At 44.5% G+C, this 17,501-nt stretch overlaps 6 protein-coding genes across 6 annotated transcripts; 4 read left to right on the forward strand and 2 right to left on the reverse strand.

The window, feature by feature from the left end:
- Positions 1-184: 184 nt before the first annotated feature.
- Positions 185-1,582, reverse strand: EAF02_011149 (uncharacterized protein; the record flags this gene model as incomplete). Its single annotated transcript, XM_038907195.1, has 1 exon — positions 185-1,582. The coding sequence occupies one exon, from the start codon at positions 1,580-1,582 to the stop codon at positions 185-187; it is 1,398 nt and encodes a 465-aa protein (XP_038752939.1).
- A 2,482-nt stretch (positions 1,583-4,064) lies between these two features.
- EAF02_011150 (uncharacterized protein) lies at positions 4,065-4,250 on the forward strand (the record flags this gene model as incomplete). Its single annotated transcript, XM_038907196.1, has 1 exon — positions 4,065-4,250. One exon carries the CDS (start codon positions 4,065-4,067, stop codon positions 4,248-4,250), a length of 186 nt encoding a protein of 61 aa, XP_038752940.1.
- Positions 4,251-6,893: 2,643 nt separating this feature from the next.
- On the forward strand, positions 6,894-9,004 carry EAF02_011151 (uncharacterized protein). The gene is made up of 4 exons (XM_038907197.1): positions 6,894-7,525; positions 7,576-7,653; positions 7,705-8,245; positions 8,300-9,004. Exons 1-4 carry the CDS (start codon positions 7,071-7,073, stop codon positions 8,735-8,737), a joined length of 1,512 nt encoding a protein of 503 aa, XP_038752941.1. The 5' UTR covers positions 6,894-7,070; the 3' UTR covers positions 8,738-9,004.
- On the reverse strand, positions 9,005-13,329 carry EAF02_011152 (uncharacterized protein). Its single transcript, XM_038907198.1, has 5 exons — positions 12,895-13,329; positions 12,817-12,843; positions 11,761-12,764; positions 9,983-11,699; positions 9,005-9,934 (listed from the first exon to the last, which is right to left on the reverse strand). Exons 1-5 carry the CDS (start codon positions 13,147-13,149, stop codon positions 9,119-9,121), a joined length of 3,819 nt encoding a protein of 1,272 aa, XP_038752942.1. The 5' UTR covers positions 13,150-13,329; the 3' UTR covers positions 9,005-9,118.
- Positions 13,330-13,381: 52 nt separating this feature from the next.
- Positions 13,382-14,678, forward strand: EAF02_011153 (uncharacterized protein; the record flags this gene model as incomplete). The annotated part of the gene is made up of 2 exons (XM_038907199.1): positions 13,382-14,088; positions 14,147-14,678. The coding sequence occupies 2 exons, from the start codon at positions 13,382-13,384 to the stop codon at positions 14,676-14,678; spliced, it is 1,239 nt and encodes a 412-aa protein (XP_038752943.1).
- A 1,223-nt stretch (positions 14,679-15,901) lies between these two features.
- Positions 15,902-17,482, forward strand: EAF02_011154 (uncharacterized protein; the record flags this gene model as incomplete). The annotated part of the gene is made up of 1 exon (XM_038907200.1): positions 15,902-17,482. One exon carries the CDS (start codon positions 15,902-15,904, stop codon positions 17,480-17,482), a length of 1,581 nt encoding a protein of 526 aa, XP_038752944.1.
- Positions 17,483-17,501: the final 19 nt, after the last annotated feature.

Consider the following 17,501-nt stretch of genomic DNA (forward strand, 5'->3'; position numbering starts at 1 on the left):
CTAAGTATATAACATACATCAGAATGTAAAATAACCTGCTAAATACATGCCAAATCCAGCGCGGAAGGTCTTAACTGTTCTCCAATCTCATGTACAATTTTTGCTGCATCTGCATCTGCAAATTCTCTCCTTCGTCTTCATCGATCCTCATTTATCATGATATATCGTGTTTTCGCTCCCAATCTCACGAAGTAAACATTCCCAACTGTTTCTGCACATTCATCACCCTCCTCCATCTTTCCATGACCCCCAACACACTCATTACTCCCATCAACTCAAACTCGTCTCCTAGCCCGGCGCTCCCACTCTCGAGCTCTAACCACCTCATCATCCCTAACACCTTTCCCCTCTCCTTTCTCGGCCTTCTTTTCCGTTCCTTGTCAGCCCAATCTTCATTCCCAACTCCGACATACACAGCTATCGTCTCGCCCGTAGAACAGCGCATTAACTTCATTTTTACCCCGCCTTTCTTACTAGTCATTTCCTCGGGCACGGAAGCAAGACCGACATGTGGAGCGGAGGAAGATGAGGAGACTTGGCGCCATTCGAATTTCTCTTTTACGAAGGTACGAGGAAGAGTGTGGTAGAAGGCGTAGCGTTCGGCGGTAAATATTCCGCCGGTAGGAACTAGTTTTTCGGTCTTGTAACCCTGGGATCGGACGCCGAATGTGAGCGAGTCGCTGGGGGAGGTAGGAAGGTTGTAGGTTGTTGGGGGTGGAACGATGGATTTTGAGGGGTGAGAAGAGGACGAGGGGGGTGTGAGGGGAGAGAGCGGGCGCGTAGGTGGTGGGAGGGTGGTTATATCTGTTATGAGGGTGACGGTGTTGAAGCTTGCAAAAGCGAGGAGGGGTGAATTGGGTGAGGCGGTGGAATGGAGCGCTATATCCGGTTTATTGGGATTACTGGGAGGTGGTAGGGCTGGGACACTTTGTGGTGTGGATTGATGGATCGTTATGTAGAAGAGTGGTGGTGGTGAAGAGGCAGGTTTATGGCCATTGCTCACTGGTTGTGCTGACGATGGCGAAAGAAGGATATCGTATATCGAATTCCTCGTAAAGGTTAAATCTCGTGGAAATCTGATTCCAGAACTAGAAGGATTGATAGGGGTATGAGATGCAGTATTGCTCGGTGCATGCGTTGAATGAGTCGTGGTATTAAATCTCGACGTTATCGCTGATATGGGGGTTTGTGAAAAAGTAGATGAAGTGGGGGATCGAATAACTGGTTCCGGAGCATCTGAAGATTTTATAACTGCCTTCAAGGCATCTGAAGGTTCTATCACTGCTTCCGGAGCATCTGAATAGGTATAATCGAGGGGAGTTTCTATCACCTCGGGCGCATCATTGTAACTGTGATTTACGACTTCCGGTGCGTCGTGATATTGAAATTTGGGTGTGAGTTCTTCGAGCGTCTCATGATAGTAGGATACAGTAGGACTGATAGACCCTACTGATTCATAGATGGATTCGGGGGGTTCATAGCGATGATATGGAGGAGGAGTTTCGGATGTGGGGTAGAACCCCTCGTCGAAGCCTAGGACTTCTTTCCACTTAGATACCGATCTTGTCCGTCTCACAGACATTATTACATATGTGTAGACCGTCTTGATGTTGAATTCTATGGATGGATGGATATTTGCTTGCAGCTCAAATTTTTGATCGAAAACAATTGGATCGGCATGAAGTTGCGAACAAAAGAGATGTATGATGTTGTATACGAAACGGTTAAGAGCGATCGATAGATGATATTGCAGTAGATGAATGGCAAGGTAAGTGAAGTAAGGTAAATTGTAATGTCGCACAGAACAGAACTACGGTTAAATTTCCAAAGTGCATATGTCCACACTGAAACGGCACAGCGTGAGCTTTCATGCTGACCCCCCTATTGGTTATTGGTTATAGTGATATCTGCTCCCTGTAACGTGGAGAGCGAACGAGACCACGCCAACAAAGCCATCAAATGAACAAAACACGAAAAGGTAAGCATTTCTATTCAAGCATTAGGTGAAGCATGATGAACTCATATCGTAAAATCTCACATACCTAGGTAATAGCTCATACCTATATCTCCACTGTGCAAGATAGATCAACGAGAAATCTTTTTCAGAGGAATAGAACCTTGGAAAAGTCCTTCGAAAGCGCTTCCAAGATCTGCTTGTTGTCCTGCTTGCTCGCCCATCCACACACTTCTCTTGTCCAATTTCCTGTATAATCTTTTCTATTAAATGTTTCTAGATTGTTTGGGATAAAATGAATTTGTGATCGGCATTTTATCCATTATCACAGGCAAATATGCACCACGATGCAGGTAATACCAGAAATCCATGGTGTGTTGACTTCGTTTCCATTTTCCATTTGTTGGACTTGTGCAACCCTGACATCTTGAGTGCGGACATCCTTCAGAAATTGGCAAGGTTTGTGTATGTCAATATATGAGATAGGAAATAGTGTGGGAGAGATTGAGAGATTGAGGTGACACCTCCGCCCTACCCCTGCATCTTCGTACTGGGCTTCCGTACCTGACCTAGCATGTCCTACTTTCCGGCAATTTTGCTCGTGGGTTCCATAGAGCTGACAGCCTGTGCATAGAAAGAGCCAGAATGTTTGGCTGGATGTCAGAGTAGGGTAACTACATTATCCCCTGCGTCAAATGACAGCCAGCCGATGCAGAATGATTCCACCAGACCGGATCAGCGAAATGGAAAAACAAAACCCTATTGATTAAGTGGAATCAGTGGAGGTGAGAACAAGAACCCTTCAGATGAAGAGTGGGATGGGTTGAGATTTGATGATATGAGAATATTATTGAGTTTTGACATCTAAAAGCTCATTAGCTACTGTACGATACTGTGTTTTATCACATTCGCTTCTTCCGAGTGGGTAACCGATAACCGAATTGAATGATCAGACGATGCTTGGTAACTGATATGGATGATCTGGTCTGAATCATCTGATACGTCCCAACATGAACAACACTTGCCTAATAGATATTACATTGCCTTCGTTGAAATTGCCCTCAGGGGGATGAAATTATTTTGCTGAAAGGGGATTGACGTGCAGTAGATAGCAAGTACCCATTCTTTGGAATGCCAACTCAATATAAAACATATACGGAGTGTGCCTTTCTCTCTCTTGATGTATTCCTTTGCCTCGATAGTAAGAATTTCCCGAAATTTCATCTGATATACAAGGTACAAAAAGGTACCATCCGTGAAGGACTTAAGGCAATCAGGGGTAATGCGCCATCGGCCCCGTTCGGGCGCTTCGAAGTCACTGGGCCTCAAGCCGATCTTTTTCCTCGTCAACCCATAGCATTATACTCGTACATGTCCTTCGTAATCGTTCAACTTTTTGTTTTTTGAGTTGCATGTCCTCCCGCGTTCAGATCCTATTCGGAAGGCTCGGCAGACATATAATTCACTCCTATCCCTCGGATTGATAATTTCTTGATGGTTTTCCCAAATTGCACTTCGAACTTAAACTCGTTGTCCAACTCTTAAGCTTCCATCCCTGACTCCCGGAGCAACATTGGAGCTCGGGCATCCAAACTATCTAAGGAGTGCAACTACCACGACCCGGTCCAAGTAATCTTAATGGCTCTCCAACGCACACCGTTTATCTCGTACAATAACTTCCCCAACATTTCCCCGAGACCATCGATAACACAACAAATCGGTGCCTGTGTCCGGTATGGCCAATAGGAACTAAAATGTGGGGACGGACAACAACTTCTTCAAAGGAGGTCGAAAAGTTTTCTGATATGTTCATTTTGACATAAAATATACTACTGTATATTCATCCGTCTAGGCATCACAAATTGTAATTGACAGTATCTCAAAGTTTTCACGACGTGACCTAAGCGGCAAAAGATCGACCATACATCGAAGATGCATTGATGGCTGGAAAAGTTGTGCGTTGTGGATTTTCTTTGCATTAAAACGTGGCCACCATCTGAGGGTGGCTTAATATTTCCCGCCCTTTTGCTTATGCGGCATCAGCAACTTGCCAGACGCCGAACAGGAAGTGTGATTTATTGACTTCACATCTTTTCCATGTATTTCAAGAATGACGCTTTGTCGATCGGGCGAACATACACTCTGGTTTCAAATAAGCAGTTATCCAGGCATCGGAAGTCCGGTTGTTCCTGGACATCTCTTGATACAACGGGAAGCAGTGTTTCTTGGAGCTCCTGTGCCATCGGCATATGCTCATACTTTGCGACAAGGCAAGCTCGCAAACATGCACTATTAAGGAAACCAGCATCATGCTAGATTTTTTGATTCGCCAATGATCGACAAATTTGCATGCACATCAACCATCTCTCAAGTCCTTGGGTCTGGGGTTTTTTGCCTTAGAAATCTGTTTCAGGATTTTCAAGCTCTTCAGAGTATGCTTGAATTTCCACTTTAAGATACCCAGTTTATGGCCTCTTTAAGGTAACGCAGAGTTGCATTCTCTGACGTCAGTACCTCCTTCCCGCCATGAATCAAAAAAACGCAATACCGTGTACCTAGGTAGGTAAAGGACGATTGGGTTCCGGCAACGCGGTTTTTGAATGTCGCTTATCTGCAGCTTGTCAGGCGCCATTGAATCGTATTGCTTACAACAAAAACTAGACCACATGATGCTGTCGTTCATGTTGTTGCAGAAATACTGATTTTTGATTGGTGAAGAGCTTCGGAAATACAGTATTGTTAGCCAACAATACATATCAGGCAGTCTTGATAGTGCTTTTGGCCAACACGGTTATTGGAGACGCGAGTGGGATATCCATGTGAGCTATGACCGGTTGTCTTGTCATCAAGAAAACGGCAGCCGGCGGTCATTATGGATCACACAGCGTGAAAAGGTATTCCTAAACATGAAGGCAATCAAATGACGCGGCAGTTAGAGTTAGGAGATACTTGACAACAGAAGCAAAAAGTCATGATCTAAGTATGATTATCTGGGCTGGGCTATCGCATTTACAGTCTCGATTTTCGGGTAGAAATAATGCTCAAGACTAGGTACATCTTGCCGCTTTGTCGACGCGACATTTCTTCAATTCACTGCCGTCTCTCACCCAAAAACCAGAAGTCTTGACATATCCTGCCTCCATGCCCCTTCAAAAAAAAAATAACCAAAACAAACAAAACAGACAGCAAAAAATATTCAACTAGCAAAACCTTGCCGTCCCATGAGAGGGACGGGAGGAGAAACCCCGCGACGGAATTTTTTTCCGATTCGAACCAGGCGTATTACCACTCCACCACCAGACCGCATTTGACCTGAACAAACAGGACTGTTTGTCGCCTTTGCGATCTGGATGAGGGAATTTGCTTAAGTGGGTTTATATAGTAGAGTTGGTGTATGTGTGCAGGAATGGTAGATATTTAGGTGGTGGACGCATGAATATTTTTGTATACCGCAACATATCTATGTATATGATCCGCGCAATTGATGTGGTAGCAGAAAGACGCTAATGGGCAATGGAAGTCACTGGCTCTTTGTAATTCCTATATTAATTGCACAGTGCCGACGTCTTGTCTGTACTGTTGAGACTTTCCTATCAAACATATAGGCACGCACCACAAGTCAAATTTGACACAACAGCGCTATCATTATACTAGAGATACAGTGCCTTCGAGGTGTGATTGTAGCTGGCTACATGAATATAAAGAAGGTCAAGAATGACATATGAAGCATATTAGCTTCCGGGTATCTATCACTCATTAGACTTCAGACTTTGTCCGTACTCAATTCCCAGTTCAGCTATAAATATAATATGCATGTATAGAAACACCGCCTAAAACTTGCCTAAAAGATTGTAATTCATAACATACTGCACTCTCTGCATTCGCCGTTTGTGATCTTGACCCGGCTGGAGCACTCGTGCTATCTCCAATATCGGTTCTACCATAAGTGAAATCTATGAAGGTAATTCTTGTAGACGCCTGTTGATTAAGAATGGAGTACGGAATCCATTTACTATGATATTCTGGAGGACTTTTACTCAATTTGAGTACCTACCTGGTTGAAGTAAAGAAATGGCTGAATGATAATTGATGGAGACACACAGCATAAAGGAAGCTTTTTCCCAAAGAGACATCGCGATAATCACAGCTTAGATCACCGAGACGGAGCCCGTGGGAAGATGCTCGATATCACAAAAGTCTTGGGTGATATTGTGAAGGTTATTACTTCAGCTTCGATGCTTCCAAATTCCCCTCTCGATGTAGTTGATACCGTAACAACGTGCTTCATGTGAATGTGGTTGTGATGCGGACGCGAAGCCGATGATTGCCCGGAAGCTCTGACTAGTGATGTTGAAGTGTCGCACTCAGCCTCAACATTCAACTAGATAGACATAAGCAGGAGCTTGGAGTATCGTCATTCCTGCAAATTAGTCAACTGTATCTCTTTCCCCAATTGTTATCATTGGTTGAAATACGCCAGAGAACCAGCTGAGGATAAGACAACAAACCCTCGTCGGGTAGCCCTATTCGGTGGAGAAAAAACAGACCGCATTTGTCCATTAGCTAAAATACTCTAGAAAATCAATCGCAAATGAAATAATTAATTTTGATACTATCAAATAAAACACCAAACTATATTTACCCAGGAACACATTCTCAATATAATTTCATTTATAGAAGGAATGGCTACATTGTTGACAGGCTTCGCTGATGATCGATTGTCATCTGTCCTCCGGCTAAGCCCCTTCACCGATATCTAGGTATTGATGATGTAGAGCGCCGAGGAGCAAGGCTACAATAACGGTGCCGAGTTCCTCAGCTTCTGGTCTAAGTATACCCACCTTGCCCCAGTTCTGCTCAGGGGAAACTCTGCTATGGGCCAAGCCACAGAGTCAACTTGTTTCGGGGTCGGGTGATTCATAATAAGGCTGGCTGTTGAAAAAAGGAATCAAATGTTTGCGTCACATTCCTTCATCAACTGAAACAAAAACAAATGCCTCGATATACCACTTCATGAACTTCTAGCATTATTCGCGTTGCTTTCTTCTGCGTGTCGGTCTGCTTCTTCATCTTCATGTTTATTCTGTCTGTCTTTTCCTAAGCAAATTCATCAATTATGGCCGTCAAATTCTATCCGTCGCAAATCGGATCCAACCTCGTTACCCCTTTGTCCTACACTGCATCTCCTGCCAAATTATTTCTTCAAGATTTATGGGTCGTGTTTGTGAATCTTAGATTTGTTCCTGGTATTTTTCTACCTCTGACTCCCACACCTTCTGGTGTTCTGGACGAATTACACCCTTCTGCAGGAAACCTATTCGATCTTGCACTGCATGCTGTTCTGTTCTTTCTGCAATTATGTTTTATCCTTTCTATTCCTATCTGGATGATGATGCCCGTGTGGATAGTAGCCACGGGATTCACCATATTTTGGGTGTTCAATTATTACCTTTGTTTAATTTTGAATGGGTCAGCATCTGTGACAACGTGTGAATCAGCTCCCGAGTATGCTCAAAGAAAGGAAGAGCATGCTCATGAGCGATGGGTGTACATGAATGGTGTTTGCACTGGGTGATTCTCCCGAGTAAACCATTTGCTGTCGTAGACTAATAGATGAATAGTCACCATTGGCTGAAAGGTTCTGTAGATCGTCTTGCTCTCACATTCGGCCGTCCGGTTCTAGGAATTCACAACAGAACGTAAGTTCCCTTTGATTCTATTCTCGTTTTTCATTCATTAACAAAGTGCAGCAAGGGACTCGTCTTTGACCTCTTTGAATGTCTAATTCAGCGCACTCTCAACTACGCCACTACTGACGTTCGTACCTCCTACCGCATTCTTAAAGGAACATTATACGAGCCCGAGGTCACACGAGTAATATTTATTCTACACTCGCAAGGTTCCATTGAGGGCAGCATGATTGTAGACTGGCTGCTCGCCGAGATTCCTCAAGATCTTCTCCAAAAGCTTGAAGTTTACACCTTCGGAAACGCCGCTAACCATTTCAATAACCCGCATCTACAAATAGCATCTCAGAATAACGCCCTGGCCCACCCGTCATTACGGGCAACTTCTCTCACTAGAACAGTTACCACCCTGTTCACAAACTCAAACAATCCAGTAAAACTCCCAGCTAGCGGAAATGGAAATGGTAAAGCCATCCCACACATCGAACACTATGCACACACATATGATTTTGTCTCTCGATTCGGAGTTCTTCACTACCACACAAATTATAGTAACGATACATTTGCTCCACGATTTATGGGAAGACTATTTGAAGTAGAAACTGTGAGTATAACTAAAGAGATATTTTGACCCATCTATTAATGACCCAATGTTTAGAGCGGTCACATGTTTGTCCAGCACTATCTAGACACCATGTTTCCACTTTCCAAATCCGCGCGAAGGCTATTGCAAGGCTCCGGAATCAAAGACGACATGAAGGCTGCAGGCGTAAACTGGGATCGAGAGCGTGTAGATGAAGAAGACGTATTTATGAGCAGCTCGGTCGAAGGCAGAGGTCGCGTGGCGCCGGAAGACAAACTCGGAAGAGAAGATTGGGAAGTTTCCTGTGTGGGGGAATCGAACGCCGATGATGGCATTGCGCCACAGATGAGTGCAAAAAGTGGAAAACCGAATGGGTCAAAGAAGAAGAAGGGGATGAACTTGCCGGGGGAGGGAATAATGGCGACCAATGGAGATTTTGGGGCGAGCGGATATAAGGTCAAGAACTTGAGCAGATTATGGTTGTATCGCGACGGTAGAAGCCCTATGAATTAAGATGGGTTACAGTGGTGATTTATCTGGTTCATCGAAAGGGCAACTTGAGTATGGTGTTTGGTGATGTGTCTGTGAAAGGCTTTTGGTTCCTTTTAAAATTTATCCTTAAAGGGGGTATATTCAGTATGATGATGTATTGACATGCCAGTGAGTTTGGCGAATTTAGGGCTGGCGCTATGGGATTTAGAATTACATTTGGGTACCAATTTCTTTTACTTTGCATGAATGTGTAGATCAGAACAATCGCCAAAGGTATGAAGGAGTAGCTATCCCGTAAGTATAGGTATTATTATATTCTGAATTTCGTACTCCGTTATACCTCGCTCCCAACCATGCATTCATCACTCCATACAATACCGCCTAAGTCCACGCAAATACGCATTAAGCATAAGCACCATCGCCCTTGTCTTTACATACAGGACAACCGCCTCTAATTCTATCCTTTAATAACCTCGCCCTCGTGACTTTAGTCCCAATACTGTGCACATTCGTGTATCTGCGCTCATCCTCCCCATCATCAAATCCATCATAAGTAGGATGTCTTTCTGCATCTGCGGATTGGCGGATCTGATCTTCACTTTTGCCGTAATTCAATAAATGTGATAAGTGCCACACATGACCGCATGCAAAACCAACCAGCGTCTCCATCTCGCCTTCATAAAAGGCGCTTTTGCAGCTTATACAATGTGCAGGCTTGTGCTTGTATAATCGCCTTGTGGGAGGTTGTTGGGTTTCGTTATCCACCTCGAATTCTTGTTCAGCGACATCGAATTTGACACCACGACGTTGACCTGCTCGAAGGGTATTCTGGGCCATTGCAACTTCACCTCTCAACACTCTTGCTACTCCTTGACTGATACTTTCTTGAATTTCGTATTCCTTAATCATTCTACTTAGACCTTCTCTCAAGCCTTCAATTTCCAGACCTTCAGGAATTTTGCGAACTAATCGGATTGGATCAATCGCCGTCCCAACTTCTTCTAACAACCCGCGAATGAATCTGGGTTTATCCATAGAGTATTCGAGAAGATCATCCCAAAGGTCGGCGTCATTTTGAGATTTTGCAAATGATATTGCTTGTGAGACATCTGCTAGACGATCAATAATGAGATAGAGCGCACGTTTTGTTTGACCGGTCTTGGAGTAGAGATACACGAGCTCTGGGATGTATGAGTGATTTTCGCATTCAAGTGTTGCCTAGTAAAAAGTCAGTTTGCATCGAGGACAAATTGAGGTCACACAAACCTTTTCGAAACTATAGAAGGTGGAAGACTTGAGGAACTCCATAAGTAGATCACGATCATATGTCGCGAAGAGTTGTAAAGCTAGATCAGCCAGGCCATCGACAAGCGATCTACTTTCTGCTAATAATCGATCACGATTCTCGCCTGGGATTTCGTCTATGCCGTCTCCTTTCCAGAGCGAGCTGACGTAGAAGAAGAGGTACAGCGGCATTTCTTCCAACTGATCCACAACGATCTGAGGTCGAACAAGGCCGTGATGAGCCTCGTCAACAAGTAATTGAATAGCCTCGGAAGTGGCTTCTTTCAATTCTGAAATAGGAGCATGTCGCTTCTGCTCTTTCGAAACGCGTAGCATGATAAGACTAGGTAGATCGTCTGCGACTGCGTCCACCAAATGATATTGTTTAATAAGACCCATGGCGGTATCTGCATCCTGCAGCTTCATGTAGCATTTCAAAGCCTCGCGAGGTCGACCATCAGCCACATAAAGCTTCCCTAAGCTTTCCATGACAATTCGCCAATCCCTACCAATTTTGCCATCCTCTACGCTGTCTTGGCGGACATCTCGGTATTTGAGCTGGTTTTCTAGAGCTGTGGCTACAGCTTTGATATCGAACAAGTCAGGAGACCATTGATCGAGCAATTCACCAACTCGTGGTAAATTATGGGTGATATAATGCCCTAGTACGATTTCGTATATTGTGGAAGGCAGAGGTGGCGTGATCTGTGCCGTCGGTATAAAGTTGGTAATTTCATCGAATTTATCCTTTCCAGCAAATGTCCAGACCCAATGTTCCCACCTATCCGATGTACCCAGTACTTTGCCACATATCCTGCCTGCAGAGATCCAGTCATCGTTCTCAATCAATGATTGAATCCAAAGTTCACCAATCCTACGCTTCTCTTTTTCCACAGATGAGTTAATTAAGCGACTTGCAGACTCGATGGTCGTACTTTCGTTATCATAAAAATCATCACTACTTGAGCGTGTTCGATCCGGAGTTGCTGGCCCAATTTCAGAGAGTTTCTCGGGAGAAGATGAGATCACTTCGGGGTGTTCATCTATCAGTTCCCAGGCTTCTTGGTGCTTTTCGTGCTCTAGCAGCCATGCAAGATGGTCAGATAAATCTCGCTTTGTAGCCAGAATGCAGTCATATGGACTTTGGATGAAGATCTTCATCCCTGGTGTGATGATGTGCGGATGAGCAGCCGTGGCGCGATTGTGGTGAGTAGCTTTCGATCTAATTGATGTGTGTTTCGAATCACCATCACCTGTACTTCCATTGCTAATCACACTTGCACTGGAACTTAACAGTGCTGTAGCGTTAATTGTAGCATTCCACATACCACTACCCATTCCAGTAAGGGCTTCCAGAGTTCCACGAGATGATTGAACTACTGGTTGATCTCGAGCGGCAGGCAACACGCATAAGTGATAATCACCAGCTGAGAGCCTTTCATAACGGCTGACCGTCAATCCATCAGTATCAACTTCTTGGGATGTTGCAAGATCAATAAGACGAAGTTCTGGAGATAGTGCGTTTTGTCGACGCCGTATTCCACCGCTCGGCTCGCTACCTGTTGACGGATGCGATTTATGTCCTTTCGGTGTAATAGATTCATCTTCTTCTTCATCATCAGGCATAACATAAGCAAGTACAACAAGTAAAGTTGGGGTATATAACGATAATCCAGAAATTATGCAATCCATCCGTAACCTAATAATGTTAGAAAAGTGCTTGAAACACCGTGATAATAAATTCAAATCTTGCAACTCACATTTTGATGATCTCAGCGCTACCAACTGTGCGCTCTCCCACATTCTTTCCAACACCGGTTCCACCAGGGTGCACATTAATCATCCAGATTGTACCGCCCCATCCAACGACCAGCTTTTCAATACGCAGTTTGTCTCTCGAGGCTTGCAATCTCAGTTTTGCTGTGGCTGGGGAAGCAGATGATGCTTCGCGAGCTTTGTCATCTTCATCAGTTTCAAGAGTTTTCTCGTCTATCCATTCAACTCTAGCTTTCCAAACACTAGCCATATCTTCCCATTGCTCTCCATCTGGACGAGGTATGTGCCCAATTCGCTTCCAAGCAGATTCAGTATCCGCACTATCCAGTTGTAGATGAGATCTCATAATCTTAATACCATGCTCATTGCTCCATGCCACATATCTTCCTGATAAGGACCATTTGATGGTATTAATTGTGCCTTCGCCGGAGTGTAATACAGTATCCTTCCCAGCATGCGTTCCTAGACCAATAGTCCCCAGCCAGCCACTTGCAGTGGCCGCTGCACTTCCTGTAGTGGTAGAGGTCGAGCTTGTACCTGCTTTGCCGCCGACAGTAAGCACTAGATTTCCTGCCAGTCCACCCGATATATATGAGCGATCGTTTTTGTAATCCGGCGACAAACTAACAGCTTGGACAGGTCTTGCAAAATCCCTCAACTGTACATCTTTTACATCAACCAAGGATGCTATGCATACCTTGCCATCAACGGAAGATGTGCCAATGTATATTGCGTTCGAAGGAGTTTTGGGGACTACCGGACCTCCAGGACTCCGGGCTGTGTTCGCGGAGGCCTGGGATGCCATTGATGGGGCTCTTTGCGGTGCATTTGGAGCTTCTGGTTGCACGCGCGACGTAAAGCGTTGTACAGCTTCGGGAACTGGTGTGGGTAAAGGAGGGGGGAAAGGGGATATAGATATGCTCGTAATTGAAGCTGAATGGGCATGGTAGGTTCGAATAGACTTGAATGAAGGCAACGACAATACATGCTGCATAAACTGTTAGCAGATTACTTGGGGGAAGGGTGGGACCGTAGCATACAATATTACCATTATGTGTACCAACAAACTAAGAAACAGTTAGCTTGAGAAATACAGTCACCTGGTGGTGGAGGTCTACCATTTTGTCGCCAGCAACCAGGAAGGTACTTGTAGCATCTCCATTTCTATAGACTGGTCCAAGATGGCTTGTCATTCGAGCATATTTCAGCTTGGGCTCTTCCTCCTCTTCATCCTCCTCTTCGTCCTCCTCTTCCCCATCCTCCGACTCTGTCTCAACGGTGTCATCATCGTCCCCGGTTTCAGTTCCACCTTGACTGGACTCAACCCTGTCCAGGTTTTTGGTGTCGCTTTGTTCTTCTGACCCTTCAGCCATAACGGCAGACTCTCCCGATCACATTTGCTTTTGTTGTCAAGGATGTGCAGGGGTAGCTACACCGACGACGTCAATGCCATTGAGGTTTGGAGCAACCTGAGATAGCCGAGTTCTAGGCTTTCGGCAGTAAATTTAATTTTCAATGATCCTAAGAAATTGTTTCGAACCCCCGCAAAGATGGACAATTTTCTATATGATTTATGTTGTATGACTGATAAGGTCTGCAATCATCATGATGTCTTTTTCTCGTTCATTTTGCTCTGTCGCAGTTAAACGGCCCATTGGTGGAAATAATTTACAACTTCCTTATCGATGCCTCCATGCTTCAGCACCGACACTATACCCTAGAAAACGGAACTTCTTTTCTTCCAATGCTACCCTCCAACAAGATGTCGCATCATCAAGTATTGAATCAGCAGCCGAGCTGAAGCCGGTTGCAGAAAGGAAACCTTTACGGTCGCCTGCTGGGAAGACGAGTTTGAGGAGGGTTGCAGTTGAAGCTCAAAGATCCAGGCAGAACATAACTCGACCTGAAGTCACCTCTGAAAATGTTGAAGGCACAAATAGAGTTATAGCTATCTCCGTGGCAGATCATTTTGATATGGAAGCTGTAGCTCGAGTTCTACGATCGCATGGTTTTTCAATTGACCCGGATGGAACTGGCTTTGAATCCGATGAGGTTATACACACACGAGGGGTCAATAATGGAGATATATTTGTGTTCCCTTCGGGTTCACTTGTAGCATGGTCTTTGCCTGAGGATGTAGTTACGGATCTGGCAACAAAGACCCTATTGCCGGCTGCTATTGATTCACATGTTGGCAACGTTGAGATAGAAGATCTGGAATGCGAGGAAGACCCCAAACGGGAAAACAGCAGTATCAGAGGAGACACCATTGTGTTAGGGACGAAGGACTCACCAAGCGAGGGACGTATAAGGTATGCTATACACAGTCGTATTCGCGTCATCAATATTGTACACTAACTATTGCTGCAGCTCACAAGTCGACACAACTCTTGCGAAAATAGCCTTTTCCTCTGGTCTTGCTAGATCAACAAAACTCGCGGTCCTCGAGACTATGCTATCCAAGTACTTCGAATCTACTAAATCTATACCTACATTACTTTCCCGAGGGTCAAGACTACCCTTCAATCGGCAATTTATGTTACAAAAGACTGGAGAGCTACTCGATTTACGAGCGCGGTTGAACCACTATTCCGAGCTTACAGATTCACTTCCGGATCTGTTCTGGGACAGTCGGCATGAATTGGGCCTGGAAGGATATTATGATCAGGTTGGGAGGGCTCTTGATGTTGGTGTACGGATCAAGACTCTGAACCAGAAGATGGATTATGCCCAGGAAATCGCAACGATTCTTCGGGAGACGATGAGCGAAAAACATAGTATTCATTTAGAGTGGATCATTATCGTTCTCATTGCTGTGGAGGTAGGATTTGAGCTTCGGAGATTATGGAAGGAGCGAAGTGAACGATTAGAAAAGGAAATGGAAAAAGAGAAAGGGACATGACATTGCTAGACCGTTGACTTGTTTCGTTTTTCTCAAGATACCCCACTTCACATTCGATACCAGAAACTCAAGATTTGTTCCATCAATTTCGGCTGCCAAATGATACAGAATTCTATCCTGCGTACTCCAATTAACCCAGATGCAGACTACCTTTGACGCAAACCAGAAAATGTTTCCATGGGTCCAGCGTGCGTACGAATGCAAATATCCCACTTGCAACCGAGGGGCTTGAACTAGTGTTATACATTGTGAAGGGTTCTTGATTGGCTATCTTCAATGCCACCACCTTCAATAGCGCCAGCAAGTCAGCACCCAGGCACCAATGAGGCTGGACACCAGAACTTACTTTCATGCAAATTAATTCATATACATCCTATCCCAAGTGTCAGATATATGAGAACAACTGCTCGAGTTTTAAAACATACAATCTCCAGTTGCCCATATTTTACTTCTGAATCGTAAGAGGTATGAACCCGGCAGTTATGAATAATCGGAGGAGAGACAGAACCAAAGAAACAGTGCTGGTTCATAACACGGGACATGCTGCATATAGTTTAGACATCTCCAGACATGGAAATGGTCATATGTTAAAAACGTATGAGAGACGATGCCAAGGTCAGAAACGGCAGAGGGTGCTAGTTGAGGTGGTTCATAATCCAGCTATATCAGGTGTTACGACAAGTCTTCAGATCTCATTAAATTGTATAACCGGTTACTTCAAACAATGGCGTCAACTAAACAGTCGTACAGTGCCGACGATGCAAATATCCGAACACGCGGGAATACCAACTGTATCCACAAGGAGGACATCAAATCGGTCAAGTTTTAATTTGAGGAGTGTTTTAAATACTTCTTTGGACCCGCATTCTGCAGCGCTTCCCTTGAAACCTACTGCCGAATTTTATCAACCTCTGGACCGATCCTCCGACTAGATTAGGCTTCTAGAAAGAGTAACCATCTGCCCCGAATCAACGAGTTGTCACAACCTTCCAACCTTCAAGCTCGTCGTGAAGTCGCTCAGTGCTCATCCAGAATATTCTGCGTTATCCTACGCGTGGGGAGAGGATCTGTCCTTAAGCTGCATATTTATTGACGGCATACGAGTGGAAGTGCGGGCCAATCTAGTAAATGCCTTGTTGCATATTCGCCCAATCACTTCCTTTCTGTGGATTGACGCTTTATGCATCAATCAAGATGATGTAAATGAGCGAAACCACCAGGTCATGCAAATGGGCAGTATTTATAAGCAGGCAACAGAAGTTATAGTGTGGTTAGGTGATAAGACTGACCAAGGGTTTGGGAAAGATGTGGAGACTTTGATACCTGATGTTGGACTTCTTTCAATCAAAAATTTAGCTGCATTGCAGAAAGATCCAGCTAGCAAACCTTCCAAAACAGATATTGCCGATGGGATTGATGAGTTTCTTCTAGGGGCAGAACTTATATCTCTTGGCGAATTGTGCGGCAGACCATATTGGAATCGTTTATGGATTGTGCAGGAAGTCCTTCTTGCTAAGGACCTGGCTATTTGCTGGAGCAATGAACATAGTCCAGGACTGAGAACTGTGGCCTGGGCGGAATGGAGTCGAGCTAGACATACTTCGGAGAGTCTGAGATCTTCACTTACCTCGAGCTGGGACAGCAAGCTTAAGATAAAATTTATCGAAGCTATCTTAGAGAGTGCACCCGCAAATTTTGACAGACTCAGAGAGAATGGCACTCAAAGATGGCCTTTCGATTCATTGCTAAAAATGTTTTCGAGTTCCGAATGCCAAGTCCAAGCCGATAAAATATATGGTCTTCTAGGAATAGTCAGTGACGCGGAACTCTGCAATTTTCCTGTAGATTATGCTCGACCTTTGTTTGATGCATATGTTGAGATTCTTAACTGCTATAATCAAAGGCGATCAACAGGGTCATCAGCTCTCGGCATCATAAGACTGAGTCAGAGTCTACAACTTGCATTGAATGGTCCTATCCCACCGCCTGCAATGGCCTTGAACTGGTGTGATGGAGAACAAATAGACCAGACAAAATTGTTCAATTATCGTGGTTATATGGAAGGCTTTGTTGTCGCGTCTAACATTGCGAAGCATGACCTCCCCCAAAGATTGAAAATGGAATTTCCGGATATTAAAAGCTCATGGAAGATTGTCTCGAGCAAAATTAGAGACTTGGATTCCTGTAGTAAGAAAAGCTTGAAGGGTTTCGACAGTGAATTTGGTTACGCTACGGGAGAAAGTCTACTGTGTTATGATGTTGGAAAGTCTGTGACCGAAGAAACCTCGGTCAGATCTGGCAGAGTTCACGAAACAGGATTTTTTATATCTAGCACAGGAGAGTTTGGCATTGCTTCTGCTGAAGTCCGGGAGAATGATTTCATCTGTCGTTTGAAAGACACTGATATCACGCTGATCATTCGTCAAAGGCGCGACCATTACCCACTCGTCAGTAGAGCGGTCATGACCTCTTATGCAGACACTATTTTGAAATATGGAGGAAACGCAAAAGATATAGAGGACGATGCCCTCTGCCTCTGGCTTGATGCATTGACACTGCAGGCACTGACGTGCCCAATTGAGTCAAAGGAGGGGGTTCCATACTGGGAATGCCTCACAATGAAAGATGCGATTTCCAGACTTGGGGTATTTGATACGTCGAATATGGACCATTCCCTGCGCCCGGAAGTTAAATCTAATGAGACGTCACATATGGCTGATTCCCTGCGTCCTAGAGTTAAATCCAATGTTACTTCGATAATTAATTCTAAGAATCGGACGGTAGTGATTAATCATTTTAGATAAAATTAGTAAACTATCTCAA

This window comes from Botrytis sinoallii, assembly GCF_014898435.1.
Source record: "Botrytis sinoallii strain Bc 23 chromosome Unknown BSIN_030, whole genome shotgun sequence".
Lineage (NCBI taxonomy): Eukaryota > Fungi > Ascomycota > Leotiomycetes > Helotiales > Sclerotiniaceae > Botrytis > Botrytis sinoallii.